The following is a 22,832-nucleotide window of genomic DNA, read 5'->3' as shown; positions in this document are numbered from 1 at the left end:
AACAGCTTGTACCTTATCCTTGCTCCCCTAAAGTCAAGGACATGACTGCTTTCTCTTCGCCTCTTCTTCTTCTTCTTTGTCCCACATATAAGGGTAAAACAATCTTTATACGATTATAAGTTCATAACAAAGATGAACTGATTCGAAAATATTTACATCGGTTCATCTTTATTATTATCGCTAGAATCAACATGAACACAGGTTGGAAAATTATCACCATCTTCCTCGTTTTCTTTCTTTTACTGTTATGTCCAATTTATACACAACGGCTTTGCACGGGTGCTAATGAGCGTTTCTCGGATCTTTGTTTTTTTTCTTTGTGAGAATTGGGTGCTGGTGTTGGGTTAGGGATAAGTTTTGCTGGAATCAAACTGAATCACTCTGTTGTTGATGAGCTACATGGCACTCTACGTGTAAGAACCTCTTTCTTGACATTCTACTCTCTAATTAATCTATTCCTTTGTTTCTCTGTAATAACAAATGTAACATCTATGATCTGCACGTAGGCATTTGCAATTTCTAAAACTACTCTGAAAACTACTTTAAAAAGAGTACTATTGTTTTCAGTTACCTAGTTGTGAACAATGTTAAAGAAGGAAAAAAATTTCACAAAGTAGCTAGGTGCAAGAACATCTTTAATATATATCTGAGCAACCAAATATTACAAAGCTTCTTACAATGAAGATCATATTGATCGAAACACAAGAATCAAGTCAAGCGCTGTTGCTGCTCCCACTTGCTGATTCGGGCATCAACTCGCGAAGCAAGGCGACCACCTGCAACATGTTAGGCCTCTTGGAAGGGAAGTCATCAACGCATCGAAGTGTTACTTCCAAATACCTTACCATTTCCTTCACTTCTTCGGCTTCTGCTTGGTCACTTCCTTTGGCTGCCAAAACCAAGTCCTGGTCTATCACTTCCATCTGTTTCCCTTCTCTGACTTTCATTTTCGCCCACCCCACTAGATTAGTATCCCCAAAGTCCTCCTTGTCCGTTGGGCGCTTTCCTGTCACAAGCTCCAATAGGACAACCCCAAATGAATAGACATCGCCTTTTGCAGTGCATCGGAAACTTTGGTAGTATTCTGGTGGAACATAGCCAGGGGTGCCTGCTAGAGTGCTTACACTCAAGTGTGTGTCAAGTGCACTTATGAGCCTTGCCATTCCAAAATCAGAAACTCTTGCTTCCATTTCATTGTCCAACAATACATTGCTTGACTTCATGTCTCTGTGTATAATGTGAGGGATGCAATTGTGGTGGAGGAAACACAACCCTTTAGCTGCACCTCTTGCAATCTTTTTCCTTTCCTCCCATGATAGGATCTTTCTGTCGCGCGTCCTTGTTCTCCCATGGAGCATTTCTTCGAGGCTTCCATACTCCATGAACTCATAGACTAGCAGCCTCTCTTCACCGATTTTGCAGTAGCCCAATAAGGGCACAAGATTTCTATGCTTAATCTTTCCAAGAGTTTCCATCTCAGCCATGAACTCACGGTCACCTTGGCAGCTCAATCGTATGAGTTTCTTGATTGCAACACTCGAACCATCCTTCAGCGTTGCCTTGAACACTTCTCCGAAACCTCCACAACCTATAAGACTATCTGCTGAGAAGCCATTGGTTGCCTCAATGAGTTGGGAGAACTTGAGCTTCCTTAGCTGCCTCTGAAAAGTAGCAACATTGATGCTCAATGGTTCTTTCTCTTTGTCTATTTTCCATGTGGTTGCTGCGCGAGATGCCTGCAAGCGGTTAAGCATCTTCACCTCTTGCGCTTCCTTCCGCCTTGAACGCATTGCAATGCCCCACACAATCAGAACACACACCGAAGCAACGGAAATAAGAATCCCCACAACAATGCTATTAGCCCATGATGCAACTGATGACTTTCGACTTGCTTTGGCAGCATCCTCATCACTTGGAGTGGTGCTTGGTTGGTCATTGCTGCTTGAGCAGTCTGGCAATGGAACCCCACAGAGTCCTGGATTGTGAGCATATTGGGTAGCAGGAAGTGTACTCAGTTGTCCCCTTGGGGGAATCTCCCCAGTCAATTCATTGTAAGACAAATCAATTTGAACCAAAAATGATAAGTTGGAGAATGAATCTGGGATATGACCCTGCAGTCTGTTATGTGATGCATCAAACACACCTAGATTCTTAAGCTGGCCAAGCGATGCAGGAATCTCACCTGACAACTGGTTGTGAGCTAACTCAAGAACTTGTAGCGCAATCATGTCTCCCATTTCATCTGGGATTTTCCCGCGGAGCTGATTATAAGAAAGATCAAGATATTCAAGTGTTTGGTACTTTGTAAACAGACTGAGGACAGGGCCAGAGTACAATCTGGTGAAATCACAAGTCTTCAAAGTTGGATCCTGCAAAAGCCTTTCAGGTCTGATTCCAGCAAACTCTAACAAACCTCCTACTCCTTTACAAGAATTCCCCACATTGCGAACAAACACCAGAGTGTTCCCAGACAGAATTCCACTCAATGATTTCGCGCCGAGCTGCCTTCCTAGTCTTGCTGGGATCTCTCCAGTTAGTCTGTTGCTGTTCAAATCCAACCAAACCAAACTGCTACAATTTGACAATTCTCCTGGTATCTGCCCACTCAAGCTGTTATTCCCAAGTTGCAGAACAGCCAGCCTTGTCAAGACCCCAAACTCCCTTGGGATTTCGCCACTGATTCGATTGCTTGTCAGTGATATCCACTCAAGATTGCTGCAACTGAACAATTCGGTTGGGATTTCGCCGCTGAGGCGGTTATTATTGAGAATGAGATCCTTGAGATTCTTGCACTTTCCCAAGTCTGGTGGGATTTTCCCCTCCAAGCCATTGTACCATGCTATCAGCTGCTGCAGATTTTCCAACTTCCCAAGCTCAGCAGGAATGGAACCGTTGAGATAGTTCAAGCTCAGATCAATAGTCTTCAGCTGCGAACATTGCGAAAGTTGAGCAGGGATTTCTCCTGTGATAAGGTTATCTGGCATTCTCAGCTCCTGAAGTGAAGCAGCTCCAGGACATAAATCAGGCGGGATCACACCAGATATCTTGTTAGAGCTGAAGTCTATAACCTGTAGGCTTTTGCAAGCTGAAATCGAACCCGGAAACTCTCCTGATATGATGTTGTTACTCAAAAGCAAGCTCTCCAAGGAGGTGAGATTCTGAAAGAGAGAATCTGGGAAGGGGCCTGATATGTTGTTGTTGGACAGATCAAGAAGTTGGAGCCAAGAACAAGAGGAAATAGTAGGTGGGATTGGGCCACTGATGTTGTTATACGAAAGCTTAAGCTCTAAAAGTGAGTTGCATGTATTTCCTAATTCAGGAGGGATCCAACTGGTGATTTGATTGTGAGAAAGGTCCAGTCTTTGTAGACTGCTGAGTTGCCCAAAAGATTTTGGGATTTCCCCTGAAAGCATATTATATGCTATGTTTATGGTTTTGAGACCAGTGCAATTCGAGAAGGACACAGGAAGGGAACCAGTTATGCGGTTTCCTGAGAAATCAAGCTGAGCTAATGAGGAACAAGAATTCTTGTCAATTTTGAAACCGGAAATTGACCCGGTTAGGTTGTTGTAAGACAAGTCTAGAGCTTGTAGTTTATCAGAATTCAAGAACATGTCCTTGGGCAAAGGACCTGTTAAATTGTTGAAACCAAGATTTACCATTTCGAGATTGGGACACCTTGAGAAAAGGTTCTCAGGAACAACACCGGAGAGTCCGGTGAAGGACACATCAAGCTGTTTGAGACCACTGGGAAGCTGAAGCAAAGAAGTGGAACTTACATTGAACGAATTGGAAGAGAGTTTCAAGACAGAGAGCATATCAAGAGAAGAAAAAGGGTCGAAAGAGATTGTCCCAACTAGTAAACCACCGCTGAGATCAAGTTGAGTTGCTCTGCCTGCGGTGCATGTGATTCCAAACCAGGTGCATGGATTTTTACCAAGCTGCCAACCTGATAAAACTCCATTTGGGTCCTTGTCAATCATCTGTTTGAACTTGAGAAGTGACTCGGCATCGGTTTTGATGGAAGGAACGACTTGTTCAGCTGTGGAAACAAGTATGATCAGTGAAAGATGAAGAAAAAGCTGAAGTGGATTAGTGTTCTGCATTGCATTGAGGAAACAAGTTTTTTCAGGAAGACTATTGAGGTTTTGGAAACAAGAAGATCAGTGAGAAAGAGTGTAAAGAGAGTCTAGTGAGTAGAGTGAGAGGGAGTGGTGAGTATGATGAGCATTTGTTGTGGCAAAGCAAAGCAAAGCAAAGCAAAGCAGAGGAGGGAGGTAGCTTTGGAAAAAGGAAGGTGCTTTTTGTTGCTTATAAAATTGAAAGCATATTGAAGGTGGTGGTGGATTATATCATATATGTACTTATACGGTTTTCGATCATTTCTAGTACCATGAACTGTGGAAGAATGAAGTGAGGAAATGGATTTGACTTTTGGTCAAAAGGTGTAGGATCCACAGACAAGCACCTATCTGTGATCGGCGCTAAATATAAATACATAAGCAAATAAATAATATTGGCCTCTGTTTAATTAATGAGTCATTGTCTGTCAGGAGCGTGTGAATGTTTCCTGTAAAGAAATATTTGAAGCATAGAGGACAAAATGACAAGCAGTGTGTCTTATATAGTGTTTCGGAGTATTGAAATTTTAGAGTCTGAAGTATCAAAATTTTAGATTCGAAGGTTATTAAATTAGTCACTACTTGCACAGGAGAAAAAACTGTCACCCCATTTGGACCACTCATACTATTCTAGGTTCCAATTTCTTCATGCAGTTATCAGACCAATGTGGTTGATCTTTCTGATATATTCCATGAACTTCATTGAAAACCCAATTCTTATTTAGTAAATAATTAGGTAGGTGGTGTCCCAAAAGCTGAAATTTGAAGGAGAATGGATGATACAGTTCAATTGGTGGAACACCGATTACATATAATATGGCAGTGAACAAAGAGAAAGAGGTCCACTGGCCTCATATACAGGAACAGCATCAATGGATTGCAGTGTGCATGTGGTTAATGGAAAGGGCATGGCAGGCTAATGATCAATGGTCATGCCCCCATTGGGATTTGCTTTGATCTTTTTTCTTCCTTGGCAATCTGGATTGAAAGAGGTGAGACCCTTCTAGTTTAACTCCGGCCAGATCGATTTGGTTTTAAACTAACCATTTAATCGAAAGGTTAAAGTTAGGACTTTAGAGCTGGAATGGGACCATCCTTTTTCGCTTTGTTACAGTTTGATGATGCTATGAACTTAAGCTATGTAAAGCTTGGATTCTGAAATGCATTGTCAGCTACTACTCACTCTCTGTATGAATCTTTCAAGCCATCATAGGGCTACAAAGGAACTAACTTCATGAGCGTAGTAATTAGTTCTACACTTCTACTGGTTCAACCAAGACCAACAGAAAAAATAAGTCAACTGTGGCATAAAATTCAATATTTCTTTTAACATTAACACAAAAGTTAAGGCCCCGTTTGGAATTGTTTCGCTTTAAAAAAAAATCAGTTTTTGTTAAAAAGATTTTATTATGTTTGATAAATAAATAAAAAAACAGGTTTAATTGAAAATTATAGATCACTAGCAGCAGATTTTAGTGGGTTACTTTTAGAAGCCGCTTTCAATTAAAACACGCTCTGAAGTTATTTTATGTACTCACAGCACTTTTAAAAGTAGAGTACGTTTTTATCACCACTAGAGTCAAAACTCTCTTGCACCGGACAAAATGATACCCAACTTTCAAAAGTGATCAAAATGATACCTAAATTTTTAAAAACTAATCAACTTGATACCCAACTTTCATAAGTGATCAAAATGATACCTAAAGTTTTAAAAACAAATCAACTTGATACATCGGTTTATTTTTTCTAACTTCTTTGTTAAATCAAATGCAAAATCAAGCCCAAAAATTAAAGTGATTTGTGGTCAGAGGGCCATCAACCATCTATAACCTAATCTTCTTCTTCTATAGAATTAAAAAAAATCTTCCATTCAATTTCAATTTCTACCATTGATTGTAGAAACAAATAAAATTCGGATGTTTCCCAACTTCTAAAGAAACAAAGAAAAATGGGAAGAGAGAGAGAGAGAGAGAGAAGAAGAAGAAGAAGAGAATTAACAAAGTAAAATAAAAAATAATTGAAAAACAGTTTTTATGTAAACTATTATTATAACCCCACAAAACACCGCACCACACGTGATTAATTTTAGAAAAAAGTTACAAAAAATAAACCGGGGTATCAAATTGATTTGTTTTTAAAACTTTAGATATCATTTTGATCACTTATGAAAGTTTGGTATCAAGTTGATTTGTTTTTAAAAAATTAGGTATCATTTTGATCACTTTTGAAAGTTTGATATCATTTTGTCCGGTGCAAGAGAGTTTTGACTCTAGTGGTGATAAAAACTCTTAAAAAGTATTATTTACTAAACAAGAATCTGTTTTAATTCACAGCTGATTATTCTCACAACACAGCAGCAGCAACAACAGTTTTTTTTTAAAAGTCACAGCAATCCCAAACTAGCCCCAAGTCTCTCATGCAGTAATATACATGTGAAAACCAGAAAAAGTACTCATTAAGACTATTGTTTTAGCTAAGTTTTACTTTTCATTTTAATCGCATCGAATCAATCATATGATTGTTGATTAGAGGGACTACTTCATGTCTTAATCTTCTTATGGATCGGAGTGCGATGGGAGACCGCAGCCGGTGATCTCTCAGTGCGTACTCGCTGCTGGTGCATAAAAAGAAGTCAAAAGATTGATAGACATGCTTTGCCTGGGGGAATTCAAAGATATATGGATGAGCATAAGCATTAAGCACATAGTTAAGAAGCAGAGAATATATTATAATAACATTTTCTCCAGTTATTCAACCCAATTCCTTCTAGTTATAGAAATTGATTAGCTAATGGCTAGCTAGCTAGAAACAGGGAAATCCACTCACTCCAAAGAAATAATGATAAGGGTGGATTGCATTTTGACTGTGATAAAGGTCTTGAATCTGTCATTATTAGATTTATAATTAGTGTCCAATTTTTCCTCTTTAATGATTATATGTTATCACTCTGGGGCCTGTTTATGAACTTAGGTTACATACTTTTGCAGATATTAATTAGCACCATATTTCATCTCTTGGTCCATCAATAAATGACATAGTTGTAGTATTTTCCTTTTTTTTTTTTTATGAAACTAATAAACTATCTGATCTTCTCCCCAGCTATATATCTGGCTACTTTGATTTGAGCACAATGGGGCAATTACAGACTCCACCTCCTGAATAACGAATACTCGTGATAGTTTTGGATGCAAACTACGTTTTGAGCACAATGGGGCAATTACAGAGTCAATGATAGAGATATATAGTACACCACTCCAATCCCTAAAAACTGTATTAAAGTAAGTAGTAGTGAAGCCTTTCAAGGCAGAGAGAATCATTGTCATTTTTCACGGCTTGGTCAACTGTGAGGAGGACTGGAAAAACTAAACCACTGCTTTAGTCTTGAAACCTTTGTGTTTGATAGTGCCTGACCACTTTTGAGGCAAAAAAGAAACTAGACTCATCTCAAGTTACAGTAATGAGGTTCTGTTCAAAATTCGATATGCCTCCCATAGGCCTGATAACTATGACTCAAATTTGAATTTGGTCAGTTGGAAGTAGAAAATTGAATCATTTATAAGATTCTGGGAAATATTTGACGGTCCATAGAAATGATAAGGCATAGCACTCTATGCATATAATGTCCCATCGAATCAAATGATGAACAAAAGCCATATATGAAACTTGGAAACACCTTTACCCCAACAAAGACTTGCACGCCAAGGCTAGTGAATCATCTTTCATAATCATTTGCAGATGTCTATTTACTTCTCACACGAAGAACTGGAAAGAAAGAGAAAATTGAAATAGGAGAATAGACCAAGGGAAATATCTACGTGGTTCTTGTATTCGGGTAACCACCAATCATTTGAATTATGCAGAGTATGCATATAGTGGGATGCTATATATATATTAGTCGATCGGGACCCTTTGGCGTGCCATCAAAGACAAATTGGTCTTCTTCTTCCTTGTATATCTCTAAAACTAACTTTTTGCATCAAAAGCCACACCCCGCTACATTTACCTCAAAAACATGAGAACTATGATCTCAATTTTTTTTTTAATTTTTTTTTTATGGGAATGGATTATATTCCAGTGATCGAAAGATCATTACGACTGTACAAGGTCAATCTAAGCGATCCGAATATCACTTATTACATTCAATGCTCAAGTAGTGCATTGACTACACATAAAAGCACTACTATAGCCTTGAGTCCCTTGTCTACTACGCCTTGATCAAAATGAAGCAACAATATTCAACCAATAAACCAGTATATCCGCCTAAGACCTTCTTGGTGTACATTAATATTGGCCACTAGATTGCACACACTGTTACGACAAAAGATCTCGACATAAACGGTGTCAAAGCCCATTGCAACCTCCAAAAAGGAGGAGCTTTATTGACTAAACAAATTAAACTAAATAAAAAGACCTAAAACAATAGGCCCAACATTGACCTGGCCCAAGAATGAACCGACCTCATAGTCCATCAGCAAAAACTAAGGTGACCCCCGCCGCCATCACCGCCCATCCTCCATCCATTAGTGCAAGCCGACCACCAGTCAACGTCGCCCAGAGTTCAAGAGAACCGTCCAACGCCGTCACCTACGAAGCCAAACACCCGATCCCCAAAACTGCACTGCAACCCAGCAAGCGCCACCAAAACCTGGATCTAGGAGGAACCAGATTGCCTAACGAATCAGTCGACCCTTCACTTACAAACAATGTGATCGGAGTACTTGATCGCTTTTTCTGCCCAGAACTGCATCGACGAACCCTGCCCACCGAGAACAAAACCTCAACCAAGTCAGCTCAACTCCATCAGGAATAGAAAACCGCCCCCATAAAACTCCTCGTCCGGCAGCACACCACACACCCCGACGAGGCTAGCAGGCTAGGCACGGCCGGGGCTACCGGACGAGAACAATAGAATCTTGAAGAAACCCTAGTCGCTCTCTGTGATGCCTTTTAAATTCTGTTAGAAACACACTTATTGAGAACTATAATCTCATTTCATAGCAAAATTTGCTCAAATATTCAAATTATCAGTTCTAATGTTCGACTGCAAGAAAGAGAAAAAGAGAGAATTCAATTGTGTATTAAAAAAAAAACACACACACACACACATAGATGGTAAAGGGTAAAATGGTCCAAAAAAGTTAAAAAAATGACATAGGTTAATAACAAAAGAAACTCTCAACTGGTTAAAGGATAAAATGGTCCCCAAAAAGAGAAGGAAGAACAATAATATTGTCCTTGTGGGGAAAACAAGTAATATGGGTCAGTTTATAGTAAAAACATATACAAAATATATTACTTATGGGTATTTTATGTTACATTGATCACATTAATTTGATGTTTGAATTTTGAACCCAAACCATATCTAGTGTCTATGATACATTAATGTAATAATATTATTGACAATATGACCAGACTTGTAATCACACTTTAAGTCGATATTATGCAATGTGGAACCAACCGAGGCCTGGATCTTCAACCACTGTATGTCCTCCTATGCAGCTTAATTATCATTAGCTTTTCTGTTCAATCAATCAATGGTTGGGGAAACAGAGTGAGTGGCTAATCTTGCTAACATATTATGCTTGTCAAGACAAGGAACTTGCTTCCAAGATCGAGAGTGTTTTTGAGAAAAAAAAACATTTTTACCACAAAGTGGCTTCAACTGCCGAGACTGGATGGGATTTCAATACAAGATGGATGAGGTAGATTTTTGAAACAGGGAGAAGTAATTGGTTCTGAGATCCTAATTTAGTTTACTGCTGTATTACACTCTAATGTCACATAAAAGTACTTGGGGTTGTGTGATGCATATGCTTCTGTAATTAAGTTGTGTTTTCTTGTTGAATGAACCATTCAGATTTCACAACATTGTCCACCACATCCATATTACCAGTTGTTGTTTTTCATTGTTAGTTAGAATGCAGCAGCCATCAAGCTGCTTTCTTTTTTGGTTTCATTGTATAGATACTTGAATGTATGGATGATTGACAAATGCGCGCTAGCTCTTTTGGTACATTGTACGCTTGAATTAGAGTACTTCATTACATAATATATATTGAGCATATATTTGTGTAAATATTCCAGGTAAAATACCGATAATGAACGAACAATAGTTAACTAAATTACGTTGTATGAATACACATATGTCGTCAATCACACAACAAACCAGTAGGTGTATCTAGAAAATTTTGTTGTCACATTTGTACTCACACAACAGAACAAATAGGTATCAGTTGTCTAATGTTAAATCACACAACGGTATAGGAACAATGTGTTGTATGACTTGTGAAGAATTCAACACTGAGCCTCTCACATACAACAATTGTTGGTTGTTAACCAATATTTTTATAACTATCACATCACAGTTATTTCATGATATCTATGTGGTAAGGAATAACCAACAACAATTCCCATATTTTTCTATTGTATGAGAAGTTAACCAATAACAGTTTGGTATTACTCTCGTTGTTTGAGTGTCATTTTTTTATTGTATGAGAAGTTAACCAACAACAGCTTGGTACTTACTTCTCTTGTCTGAGCACCATTGAAACAACAATTGAAAGCGGCGCATCCAATTTTTGGCATTGGCATGCACATAATTGGTACAACACTGAGATAGACGACGGACATGGCCTAAATCAGACAACGTATTTTCACCATTATCTGATGCAATTTTTGTAGTAGTGATCACATTAGTTTGAAGTTTGAATTTTGAACCCAAACCATATCTAGAGTCTATAATACATTACTGTAATAATATTGTTGACAATATGAATCTCGCATGAGAAAATTGAGACTTAGCAAATGTGTTTATAAGGGTTTGTGTCGCTCAACCATCGAATTGATTTTGGTTGTGAAACCAAAATTACTTTGTCATGGTGTTAGAGTAAATTAACCTACTTATGAATCCATCGTGACCACATGGGCTCCATGTCACTCAGTATAAGTTGGTTACATGTGTGGCTTAAAAATTCGTCAGACATGCAGGGGCGCGCTAAGAATATGAATCTCACAACAAAAAATGGGACCTTGCAAATGTTTTTAGAAAAATTTTTGTCACTCCATCATTGCCAATTGATTTTGGTTGTGAAGTCCATATTACTTTATCGTACAGATCAAGTGGACAAATTTAATATAAAGGTAAACTAGCTCCATGTATTGGTAAATTAGCTTAGCCTAATTTGCGCTAGTTTACTACTATAAAAGCTATTCTACTGCTAAAAGAATTTGGTCTATATTTTAATAATATGGTAGCTAATGACACAACAACAAGGTATGTTGCTGGTACACTCTTTTTACTACATGTTAGTATGCTATATACAAACTTATAACTATATTTTTAGTTATATTAATTTAAACGATTTATCCTTTGATTTTCAATTTTTCAAAATGTAAGTTATCAAACTTATACAAACTATAATTAGCTCTCAACAATATTATTTCACTAACTTAAAAGTGCTTATGATGCTAGTGTTGAATGGTTTTTGGTGAAGCCAGAGTAATTACTGCAGATGAGACATTTGATTTAGCTTTTGAGACCTTAGCTTATGTAACTATTTGTGACAAGATTTCAGGCGGATCTTTGCACGATAACATGAGTTCCTATATCTCTTTATTCTACACATTCTTTTTACTTCTCATTTAATATTTTACATTTTGGTTTCTCTATCTAGTGATACATGTCTAAGAAGTTTCGAGCACCGGAACTATAATGCTCTAGACGTATACCCGACATGTTACGACATGTGGAACGTTTATTAAATATCCCTTTTCCTTTTTTTTTTTTTTTTTTTTTTTTTGCAATGACTTATCCTGTTTGGCGAGATATTGAGATGGAAGAGTTGATAGAAACTAGCTGGTATGTATAAACAATCTCATGTCCACTTAAAATATATGCATTTTTTAAGGAATTTGTTCCTAACCCATCTCAAATTTTTATTCACACACCTTTGCATTTTTTAAAATAATTTTTTTTTCAAACAATGAAAGAGTGTGTTATTAATAATCTATACAATAAAAGATTACAGTTATTTGTTCATCGAATATATTGTGTTTGGGATGATTATCGGTGGATACACACAAGGCGAGAGGGCCTTAATGTTCATAAATTAACCATGGATACAGCTGGAACATTAGGGTCAGAAGCTTACCATGTTGATCTAATTTTGAACACAACAACCAGATAAGTTGTTGGCATACACTTTTTATTAATTATAACAATCTTTTAACAAATTTCGAGCATTGGAGCTATAATGCTCTAGAAGTAGACCTGACATGTTACGACATTTAGAACATTGATTGGAGATAGATTTTTCAATGGCCTAACCCTGTTTAGCGAGATATAGAGATATAAGAGTACTTGAAATAAACCATGTGATATGTATAAACAATCTCTACTCTACATAGAATATATGCATTTTTTTCAGAGCATTTGTTATTGAGCCACCCTAAATTTTTATTCACACATCTTCACATTTTAAAATATATTTTTTTCAAACAATGAAAAAGTGTTATTAATAATCTATACAATAAAAACTACATAAAAAATACAGAAATGTATGTGAATAACAATTTGGGGTATGTTAATATATAAATTGTATATTTTTCTTATAGACAATCTCCACTAATAAGGTCGGCTCAAATGTATGCCAACAAAGATAGTCTTCTTTAGCCTCACCTTTAGACAAGGCTTCAGTTAAAATAAATTTTGCTATATCTGATGTATATTAAGAAAAAAAGACTATGTTATGAGGCTCGGAAATAAGTACGCACAAGATCCATTTTGAACTTATTATGCATTCTTTGAATCTATAGTTAGCCCAAGTGGCCCTTTTGCTTTAAGATCATAATATGTGGTATATGTATTTATATGAACAAAGTAAATTTTTATAATTGGCCCAGTACAAGTCAACTAGAATTTCTTATTTTAAATTTTTTATCTGGAAAAATGGAGAGGTGACACTGCAGCAGGATCTCCAAGCATGCCATTTTGTGACGATGAAGTTAGACTTACACATTCAATGCGTCCTTTTCTATTGTACAGGCATAGCTGAAGCATGCGAGTAGATCACCGAGCTAGCATATTCTACTTTTGACATTCTGGAGCAACAGTTTGTTCGTCGTAGTTATGTTCGACGTTCTGGGACACATGATGAGCCTGTTTATATTAAACCAAGTTCTCTAGATTTTTTGAGACATATATGTAGCATGATTGATGCCCATAACTTGCGATATGGCATTCCATCCCACTTCTAGTTGACTACTTTTGCAAGACGGTTTTAGAAAGTGTACCTTCACTTCCACGACATGATGCCTAGTATTTTTTGTTCTAAATGTTGTTGTGCCAACTGCAAACTTCATTTCTTTATAACTCAGAACTAGAACTTAGATCTTGTTTGGCCAAAATATATGATAGATTATTTCTAATTTTCTTAGAATCTTATGCTTTTGGCTATGATCCGTTCATGTGAACCCAAACTTATAATCATCTTAATCTATGTTCTTAGAAGGTTGTTATACTTCAAGAGAGGTTGAATCACTCTATCTAAAAGAACTCAATCGTGAGGGCTATAACATTACACTCGAATGTCTTTATAACTGAAAAAAAATGTGAATAAACTATTTTTCTGGTGATTTTAACTCAGGATCAATAAATCATCCAGTCACATGTGAAAATATGCCCTCAAGAGTACAATAATTCACTCACCCATTAAGGCCATTATGCTCAGTTAGCAATGAGATAAAATTTTGAAGTCATAAACTCAAAACGAAATCTTATAAGTAATTTACTTTCTAGTTACATTAAACCACACCAAGTAATAAGCCTATTTTTTTTTTTCCAGCTAGTCTCTGTTCTATCCCGCTTTCTCAATGATGATAACTAAAATGAAAAAAGATAATTCATTTGAGATAATCCAAACAGCTATTAAACCTATTAAATATCTAAAGATAGGCAATTCCTTCTTACTACTTGAATGAGTCATGTTCCAAACCAATGAATACAACTTGATTTTTACTATTGATTCTCTTTAAGTAAACGATCGTCCTTGAGAACAAATCCTTCATATTGTTTATGTAGAGCAACAACATTGGTTTCTACAGCATAATTTTTTTTTTTCATATTGGTCTCAGTTGCAGACTCAAGTTGTTTGAGTCCTGCACGCGATATGTAGCTATCTGATTCTCAAAGGCCTTGATCTTATCCAAACTATCTGTTTTTCCATATTCGCATATTTGGTTTTTTGTATCGTCTTCATGGCCTTTTTTCGCACACAAAGCTCTCTAACTAGTGGTATATTCTGTCTATCAAGAAACATGAAGAAAATTGTGAGAATTAAGTTCAAACCTGTTTGAACCATGAGGATGTTGGTTTTCTTCTATTGCATTGGTGTTGACTCTCCTTGCATTATATTTTTAGCAAGATTAAAAATATTAGCTTTTAAGTGATTGTTAATTTGATATCATGACTGCTTGAATCTTGTTGACCATATGTGTAGGCATTACAAATACTCTGAGATGTTTGGAATGACATTAGATCGGTGTCTTAGATAATTTCTTTTGTTTGCTAGGGAATAGCAAAGTCTAAGTGTGGGGGTATTTTATAGGAGCATATTTATGCAACAATAATAATGTTAAACTCTATATTTTCATTGTTAATTAATTGTATTTTGTAGAAATGTACTTGTTTTTCTATTTTATTGGGTTTGTTAAAGCAAAGATGAGAAATAGAGATAAAGAGAAGAAAAGTCGCGTGAAATAAGGAAAGGATGGCATGGAAGTCCTGACTTGAGAAGAAATTCCCGATAGACAAGGAAAGCCCAACTTATGAAGCTTCGCAAGAAAATAAATATTATTTGGTAATTTAATGTCATGGCGTGCTTCTATTAGTTGAATTACATCAAAGAATCCTAAAACAATAAGACGAATAAAAAGTTAGCTCTTCTTCCAAGTTAAGGAGTCTTAAACCTACATGAAACAAAAGAGAATGCAAGGAGAAATATAAAAAGACTGTGAAACATTTGGAAGTCTTATGTGTGAGAAACAAACAAGAAATCCAAGCAAGAATGTGAGAAGATATGTCGTCGTTGACCAGTCGAACTCAATTTTAAGGTAAGTATTTGTTTTTGGTTTTTCTTAGTTCTTTCCTCCATGAATTTTAGTTTGCTTTTAACCTAGACTATATGTAAAGTTCCTAGGTTATAGGCTATTGAGGCCCTAAACATGATGTTAATAGTTCTTTGATACTTGATTCTTTTATTTGCATTTGGACGAAAATTAATTTTCTAGTTTCTCATTGATGATTCTATTTGCATGTTATTTGCAGGTATTATTAATCATCTAATAACAACAGTCTACTGTGTGTACCCTGCCCAAAACCCAAATACATGTCTGAAAGAGTTATCATGTAAGAGTGAAAAAAAAAAAACTTCAAGTATGAAGAAATAATCTTGTATCCTTTATAATGGTGTGTTCTGTCTTCTATACTGCAGATGATGAGATCAAGAATCATCATCATAGGTTAAGGGGTGCCCACGACTAACATTTACAATAAACAACTTGCACCATTATAGAATGATAACGGGATGTAAACCAAGTAAATTATCAAGTGCAATACTCGTCTATTATGACAAGACATGTAAACAAAAAGTTATTAGAACTGGAAGATGGAAGCTATGATAAATATTGATACGCTTGACATATGCCTAGCTCCTTTTCTCCCTATTTGGAAGACTAATACACCTAGGTTGATAGCACACAAATTTACTCAAATAATCCTACCAACCCTTATCTATTTCTGTTTGTGTTATACTAGATCTTAACTAAGAAATCAGAGTTGCCAAATGCTGCACTGACCAAAATTTTCAAAAGAAATCAGAGTTGGTCAAAGCTGCAATTGTGAGGCAGGGGATAAGTAAGGATGGTCAGGTTTCTGTAACAATTCAACTACTTAACAGATTTCTGGTAAAAAGATTTAAAGAAAAGAAAATAGCTATGTAAAAGACAATACTAGTATAAGCACAATATGCAGAAATGGTAAACAGAACTTGACAGGGTGACTCATGACTATGAAAATTAATATACTGCTTTTGGAGAAACAAAATGAGGCCTCAAGATAACAAGTACATAAATTTCCGGGAAATATGAGTAAGACCATATTGCTGCCAACCAAGTAACCAAAAGGTCAAGTATCATACCAAATCCCGATTCTGTAATGGTATCACATATCCATGTCATTGTCAACGCACCACAGACCAATAACATACTTGTCAGCAACACATGCTTGACCCTGCAATATCCCAGAAATACAAACATCTTCAATATGTAACGTCACATTGGCAAGATACCAGCTTCTTAGCAGGAACAAAAAATCCCTATAAGTTGAGGATTAGATATGTTGAACACAGTAAAATGTAATAAGACCATGAAATTAAAATAATAAAAAGTAAAAAGATCCATGCTAAGTAAAAAGAACCTGACATAACAAAGTACCTCAGTTGTTAAACGTCTGTTTAAGCCAAACAACATTATCAAATATCTCATATCTTTCTCTTTCAAGCGTTTTCTCAGTAACTAATGTTGCACATTATGAATTTATCAAAAACTTTACAACATCACCACTTACCGAAACGTAATCGAAGCAACAAATTATACGTAGCTAGGTGTATTTTTAGCGAAACATAAAGCGAATATCAATTTCGAAATCGGATTGAGTTAAAAATAGACCAATATTTAGCACAATATACAAACCTCCAGCAATCATTGAGGCGGAAATGATGTCCTCACAACTGTGTAGCGTGAGAACTGTCAGCATTCGCAGTCTTCAACCAATGAAATAAAACCATAAATAAGCTAAAGAAATCGCAAATCCTAAAACCTGGACATCCATATCTGAATTTCTATCTTCAACCAAACAATATTCGATCTACAACCTTCAATATCAAATTCGAACAATCTTACATTTAACATGCAATCGCTAAATCACCAACAAACACCGCAAATCAAAAATCATATTGGGGTTTGGATGATACATACAAAGGAAAGGGGATAAGACCTCAGCAGACTCGATGTCGACCTCTTCGAGCATGTCGGGGTACAAGGAGAAGTAGCCGTCAACGAAAATATGGTGGTGCCTGAGCCGGTGGTCCACCTCGACTCTCTAAACCGCTCCTTGAGCCGCTGTACGGAGAGGGCGTTGGTCTTCCTCAGATCTCCGCACTCGCAGCAGCCATCGAATTTCCTTATTCAACAGAGAGATTAAGAGAAGGATTCTTCCCCTTCTTGCAATCTTATGAGATCTTAGAGAGAGAGAGAGAGAGAGAGCTTGCCAGCGGTTAATGAGGGAGAGAGCGGGAGTGAGCAGAGGAGAGGGAGGCAGTGGTGGCCGTGATAAGAGAGCGGAAGAGAAGGAGGAGATGGCTAGGGTTACGGGAAAGAGCCCGACAGAAAATGGGTCGCTAGTTCTTTCGGAGATAAAGTGAGTAAGGATGAAAAATGGGTTGCCAGAGAGAGTGGGAAAACTGGCCAAGTGTGGGAAATGAAAATTTTGTTCCCCCCTGTCTAAATTTTTAACTTAGTCTTTTCCGCGTTTTTTTTTTAATTTCAGAATCAAATTGTAGACATCGGTCAACAGTAATAAACGATGTCAATTATATGCATATAAATCGGAATTCGAGGAATCGATGTTAATGACATTTTTTTACATCGCGTGAATTCCTCACTGATGTAATTGTCGTGATGTCTAAGAGCAAAATTCTAGTAGTGAGAATGTCTAAATTAGGATCTATTGTTTGAAGCATGTAGACAATCGCCTTATTGATTGATGCATGTTTTACAAGAAACAATAAAAGAACTTAGCTCTCTTCATAAAAACTAATTCTAGGTAAACTAACTGATAACATCATTCATTATGTACCTTGTTATGTTCAAATACTCTTCTTCCTTAATGAATTCAGCAACTTAGGTATTTAATAACACCATTCTTTACTATCTTGTTAAGTATCAAGTTATCGTGATAACACCCTTTGCGTAACATGTCAACTAATAGTACCATATACGATTTTGACCTCAACACCCTAGGCTTAATCGTGAACATAGTCATCAAATTGCATTGAATTGAGTGAAGTAGAAGTAGATAGCTACTAATTGATTGTTTAGTAGTAGAAACACTCATAGCTCTTTCTTCTGATTGTTTTGTTTTGACGTAAACCTGCTCTTAAAACTTTACTTTTGTTTAAGAATGTAGGATGCAAGAGAGATTGATGAGAGAATTGTTGTGTCTATTCATTGATAATAAGAGCCCTATATATAGGGATTACAAAGTATAATTTCTTGGAGTACAAAGATTCCTATTCTAACTTGAAGTAGGAATTCTCTCCTATTACAACTATAGAACTAATCTTAGTTTGACAAGGCACACTAAGTCAACAACCTTCAACACTCCCCATTGTGCCGCTCAAACTTGGTGATGACACTTCAAACATTGCCTCGTTAAAAACCTTGCTCGATTAATAAAACCCTGTGGGACAAAAACAACCTCGAGGAGGGGAAAAAGAGTACAACACGTCCTTCACTCTTCGAGATTGAACATGTAGACATCATGCCTTCCCTTGATGTCGACTTCTCCCCCTGATTGCTACAATCATGGGAGTTCGGATAACTTTCTCAATCCGATGTTCTTCACATGATTCTCGAAGATGGATTTAGGTAACGACTTAGTAAATAAGTATGCTACATTATTCTCTGATTGGATTTGATTCACTTCACTCTTTAGAAGTGTTTGTTGTTACTGATTCTAAAAGAACTTAAGCGATATGTGCTTGGTGTTGTCACGCTTGATGAAACTAACTTCATTTGTTCAATACAAGCTGCATTATCCTTATAAATGCATGTAGGTTTATCTGTGGTAGACTTCAAACCACAAGTTTCTCGAATATGTCTAATTACAGACCTTAGCCGGCCATATGCATTCATGCATAGCTTCATGTAGAGCAATAATCTCTACATGATTCGAGGAAGTAGCAACAAGGGTCTGTTTTGTAGAGCTTTAAGATATCGCAGTGCTTCCTATGGTATAGACATAACCCGTTTGGGAGCCACCTTTATGAGGGTCAGAGAGGTACCATGCATCAGCAAAACCTACCAAAATATCACCATAGTTTTGATGGAGGTGAGGAGAGTGAAGCTGTCCCTGATGGCCGGCGGTTTTGCTGGTCACTGCGTCTTGGTGGATAGTGGCGTTTTGCCTACTAGGGTCCGATCCCATTCTTCCGTCATTCCTTTTCTCTCTATAGGGATAAAACAAGCCCATATCAATTGTACCTTTTAGATATCGAAAGATTATCTTTACACCAATCCAATGGCGGTGTGTTGGCGAAGAGCTATGTCTAGCTAATAAGTTCACTGCAAATGAGATGTCTGGTCTTTTGCACTTAGATATGGCACTTCAGCCTCCAAAACATCTTGGTCCACATCTTTTGGATGAAACGGATCTTTTTCAGGCTTAAGACTACGGCCAATCATAGGAGTACTCACAGGTTTCACTTTATCTTTATTAAAGTACGTTAGTAATTTCTAAGTATATGTTGACTGATGGATCAAAATCCCATTACTGTGGTGCTCGAGTTCTAAGTATATATTTCATCTCAAATTCGGATTTCAAATACTTAGCAGTTTCCTTTAACTTATCTAGAGTTCTAATTAGGTTTATATCATCAACATAAATTGCTATAATTGTAAATCCAGAACTTGTTCTTTTAATGAACACGCATAGGCATATTTCATTGTTGACATATCCCTTCCCAATCAAGTAGTCACTTAGACGATTATACCACATCCGTCCGGATTGTTTCAATCCATATAGTGGTTTAGAGTCACTTGATTTGGGTAACTGAAGTCCATCTGGAACCTTCATATATATATATATATATATATATATATATATATATATATATATATATATATATATATGAATCTAGATCCCCATTCTCTATGCAATAATCAAATCCATAAGCTGCATGTCAAGTTTTTGGGAAACTACCAAACTGACAAGGTAGCGGAACATTATGACGTCCATTACGGGAGGATATGTTTCCTCGTAGTTGATTCCAGGGCGTTGTGAGAACCCTTGCACCACAAGGATGACTTGATATCTAACAACCTCATTTTTCTCATTACGTTTTCTAACAAAGACCCATTTATGGTCAACAGGCTATACACTTGGGGGTGTATTATAGGCCCAAATACCTGTCTCTTTGTTAGTGAATCCAATTCAGTCTGGATCACATCTATCCACTTAGGCCAATCTGCTCTTCATTGACATTCTTCAATAGAGCGAGGTTCGGTATCATCATGTTCTATAATTCCTTTTGCAACGGAATATGCAAAGGCATCACCAAGGATAATATTCTCTTTTCAACGTCGCATGTACATTAGTGTAATTCATTGAGATCTTTCTATTTTCTAGAATTGGTTCTGACATTCGAGCGTCCCTCAATGATGTCTCTTGGACATAACCATAATCCAAAATATTCTCATTAGACGGATTATTTATATCGATGATTAATGGATCATTTTGTACCGAACTTGCTTTCTTTCTTGGGCGAGAATCCATCGAACCAATGGGCCTCCCGTGCTTCTTTGCAGTAGCACCAACTTGAGCCACAATGCCATCACCATGAAGGATGGCGGCGCCGTGCCCAATATCCCTAGGGACGACTTCATGTCTTCTATTTTTAGGGACATCAATCATTGCAGGCATGTTTGCAGCAGGTATGTGTGATCTCGTCACTTTAGCGATATCAGTAAATGCATCAGGCTTCGAATCTGCTACGTTATAAAGATTGAGAATTCTCCGCACTTCAATGTCGGATTGTGCGATTCGAGGATCAAGATGAGACAAAGTGGGGACAGACCACAACAATTCATGTCGTTCATGTTGAACATTTTTGTTCTTATCTCCCCTTAATGATGGGAAGATTGTCTCATCAAAATAACAATCAGCAAATCTAGCGGTAAAGAGATCGCCTGTCAAGGGTTCTAAATAGTGGATAATGGTTGGAGAATCATATCCAACATAAATGTCCAATCGTCGTTGATGACCCATTTTGGTACGTTGTGACGGAGCAATTGACACATAAAATGCACACCCAAATATGCGTAAGTGTGAGATATTAGGCTCATAGCTAGGACACAGAAAATGGTTGAGTGGTAGTGGGCCTCAAACGAATAAGCACAGCTGCATGCAATATTGCATAGCCCCAAGCAAAAATAGGGAGATTAGTGCGCATAACCAATGCTCTAGCAACCATTTGAAGTCTTTTAATGGTAACTTCTGCGAGACCATTTTGGGTGTGAACATGAGGAACTGGATGTTCAACTTCATTCCCAATGGACATGCAATAATCAACAAAAGTTTTTTATGTAAACTCCCCATCATTGTCAAGGTGTATTGACTTAATAGGATTATATGGGTGGTGAGCCCTTAGCTTAATAATTTGTGCTAAGAGTTTAGCAAATGCAGCATTCCTTTTGGACAATAGCATGAAATGTGACCAACGTGTCGATGCATCAACCAACACCATAAAATATCTAAATGGTCCGCAAGGTGGTTTAATAGGTCCACAAATATCACTTTGGATTCTTTGCAAGAATCGAATATTTTTCTCAATGTCCTTTGCATAGGATGGCCTCGATTCTAATTTTACTAAAGAGCAGGCTTTGCAAAACAAAATATGGGCTTTAGAAGCAACAAATGAGGATTTTCGTTGAGCCATGAAGTCACAATTGACTTTAGAAGTAGAAAAGGGAGTCAAAGTATTCATGGCGTAAAAGTCATGTTGTGGCTGCAGGGGGTAGGCGGCGCCGGCCTTGGCCGACAGGTCATGCACAAGGACAGCGCTGTGAGGTGCATGGTTTGTCCGCGTGTGGCTCCTAGAATCAATTTTTGATCCTTACTTCTCGTTGTTCTGAAGAATGGATGTCCGTGTGAAGTCTTTAGTATACATATCATCATATCATGACCTAGGTGTCCCAAACAGTCATACCTTTAAAGCTTATATGTGTCGGAATCCCATAGGTCATCTCTTATAACATGGTTAGATTTAATGATTCGAATAGTGGTTGCATACAACCCACTAGAACAACACATAAGTTTCTCTAATATTCGTTTATGTCCGTAGTCATTAGAGGTGATGCAAATGAACTCTTGTCCATTCTCACAATGTATTTCCACATGAAAACCATTGGCTCTTATATCTTTAATGCTCAATAGAGTTCTTCCAGCCCTATGAGCATATAGAGCTTCAGTGACATTAATAATTGTGCCATTTAGCAACAGAAATTGAGCTGGTCCTCGACCATGCATGAATCTATTTTGATGACCCAGCCATCGTAGTCACTGAAGATTGAGTAGGCGACATCCAAAGAAATAATTGTCTATTTCGAAGTATGGTGTGCGTAGTAGCACTATCCATGAAGCATTCTAGCTCTCCGGGAAACATACTGAAAAATAATAAAGTTTGAAATTAAAATATGTCCAAGACATTCAAAAAATAAATCGAGACTTTATTAATAATAATAGCCAATGATTACATCAAAGTTTCTTGACCAAAATCTAATCCAAAATAAAAATCAAACTTAGACAAATCGTAGTCACTCAATCCTTTTGGTAACTCCAATTTGGTTGTGACCAAGTAAGGTAAGTCGAGATTTTGG

At 37.1% G+C, this 22,832-nt stretch overlaps 1 protein-coding gene across 1 annotated transcript; it reads right to left on the bottom strand.

Moving 5' to 3' along the window:
- Positions 1–604: 604 nt before the first annotated feature.
- Positions 605–4,397, bottom strand: LOC133746244 (serine/threonine-protein kinase BRI1-like 2). Its single transcript, XM_062174423.1, has one exon. The coding sequence runs from the start codon at positions 4,104–4,106 to the stop codon at positions 714–716; it is 3,393 nt and encodes a 1,130-aa protein (XP_062030407.1). The 5' UTR covers positions 4,107–4,397; the 3' UTR covers positions 605–713.
- Between the last annotated feature and the right edge of the window lie 18,435 nt (positions 4,398–22,832).

This window comes from Rosa rugosa, chromosome 4 (assembly GCF_958449725.1).
Source record: "Rosa rugosa chromosome 4, drRosRugo1.1, whole genome shotgun sequence".
NCBI lineage: Eukaryota > Viridiplantae > Streptophyta > Magnoliopsida > Rosales > Rosaceae > Rosa > Rosa rugosa.
This window is presented reverse-complemented; position numbering and strand designations above follow the sequence as displayed.

Excerpts from the sequence above, each read along its gene's own strand:
- LOC133746244 (XM_062174423.1), bottom strand. The coding sequence starts at position 4,106 with ATGCAGAACACTAATCCACTTCAGCTTTTTCTTCATCTTTCACTGATC.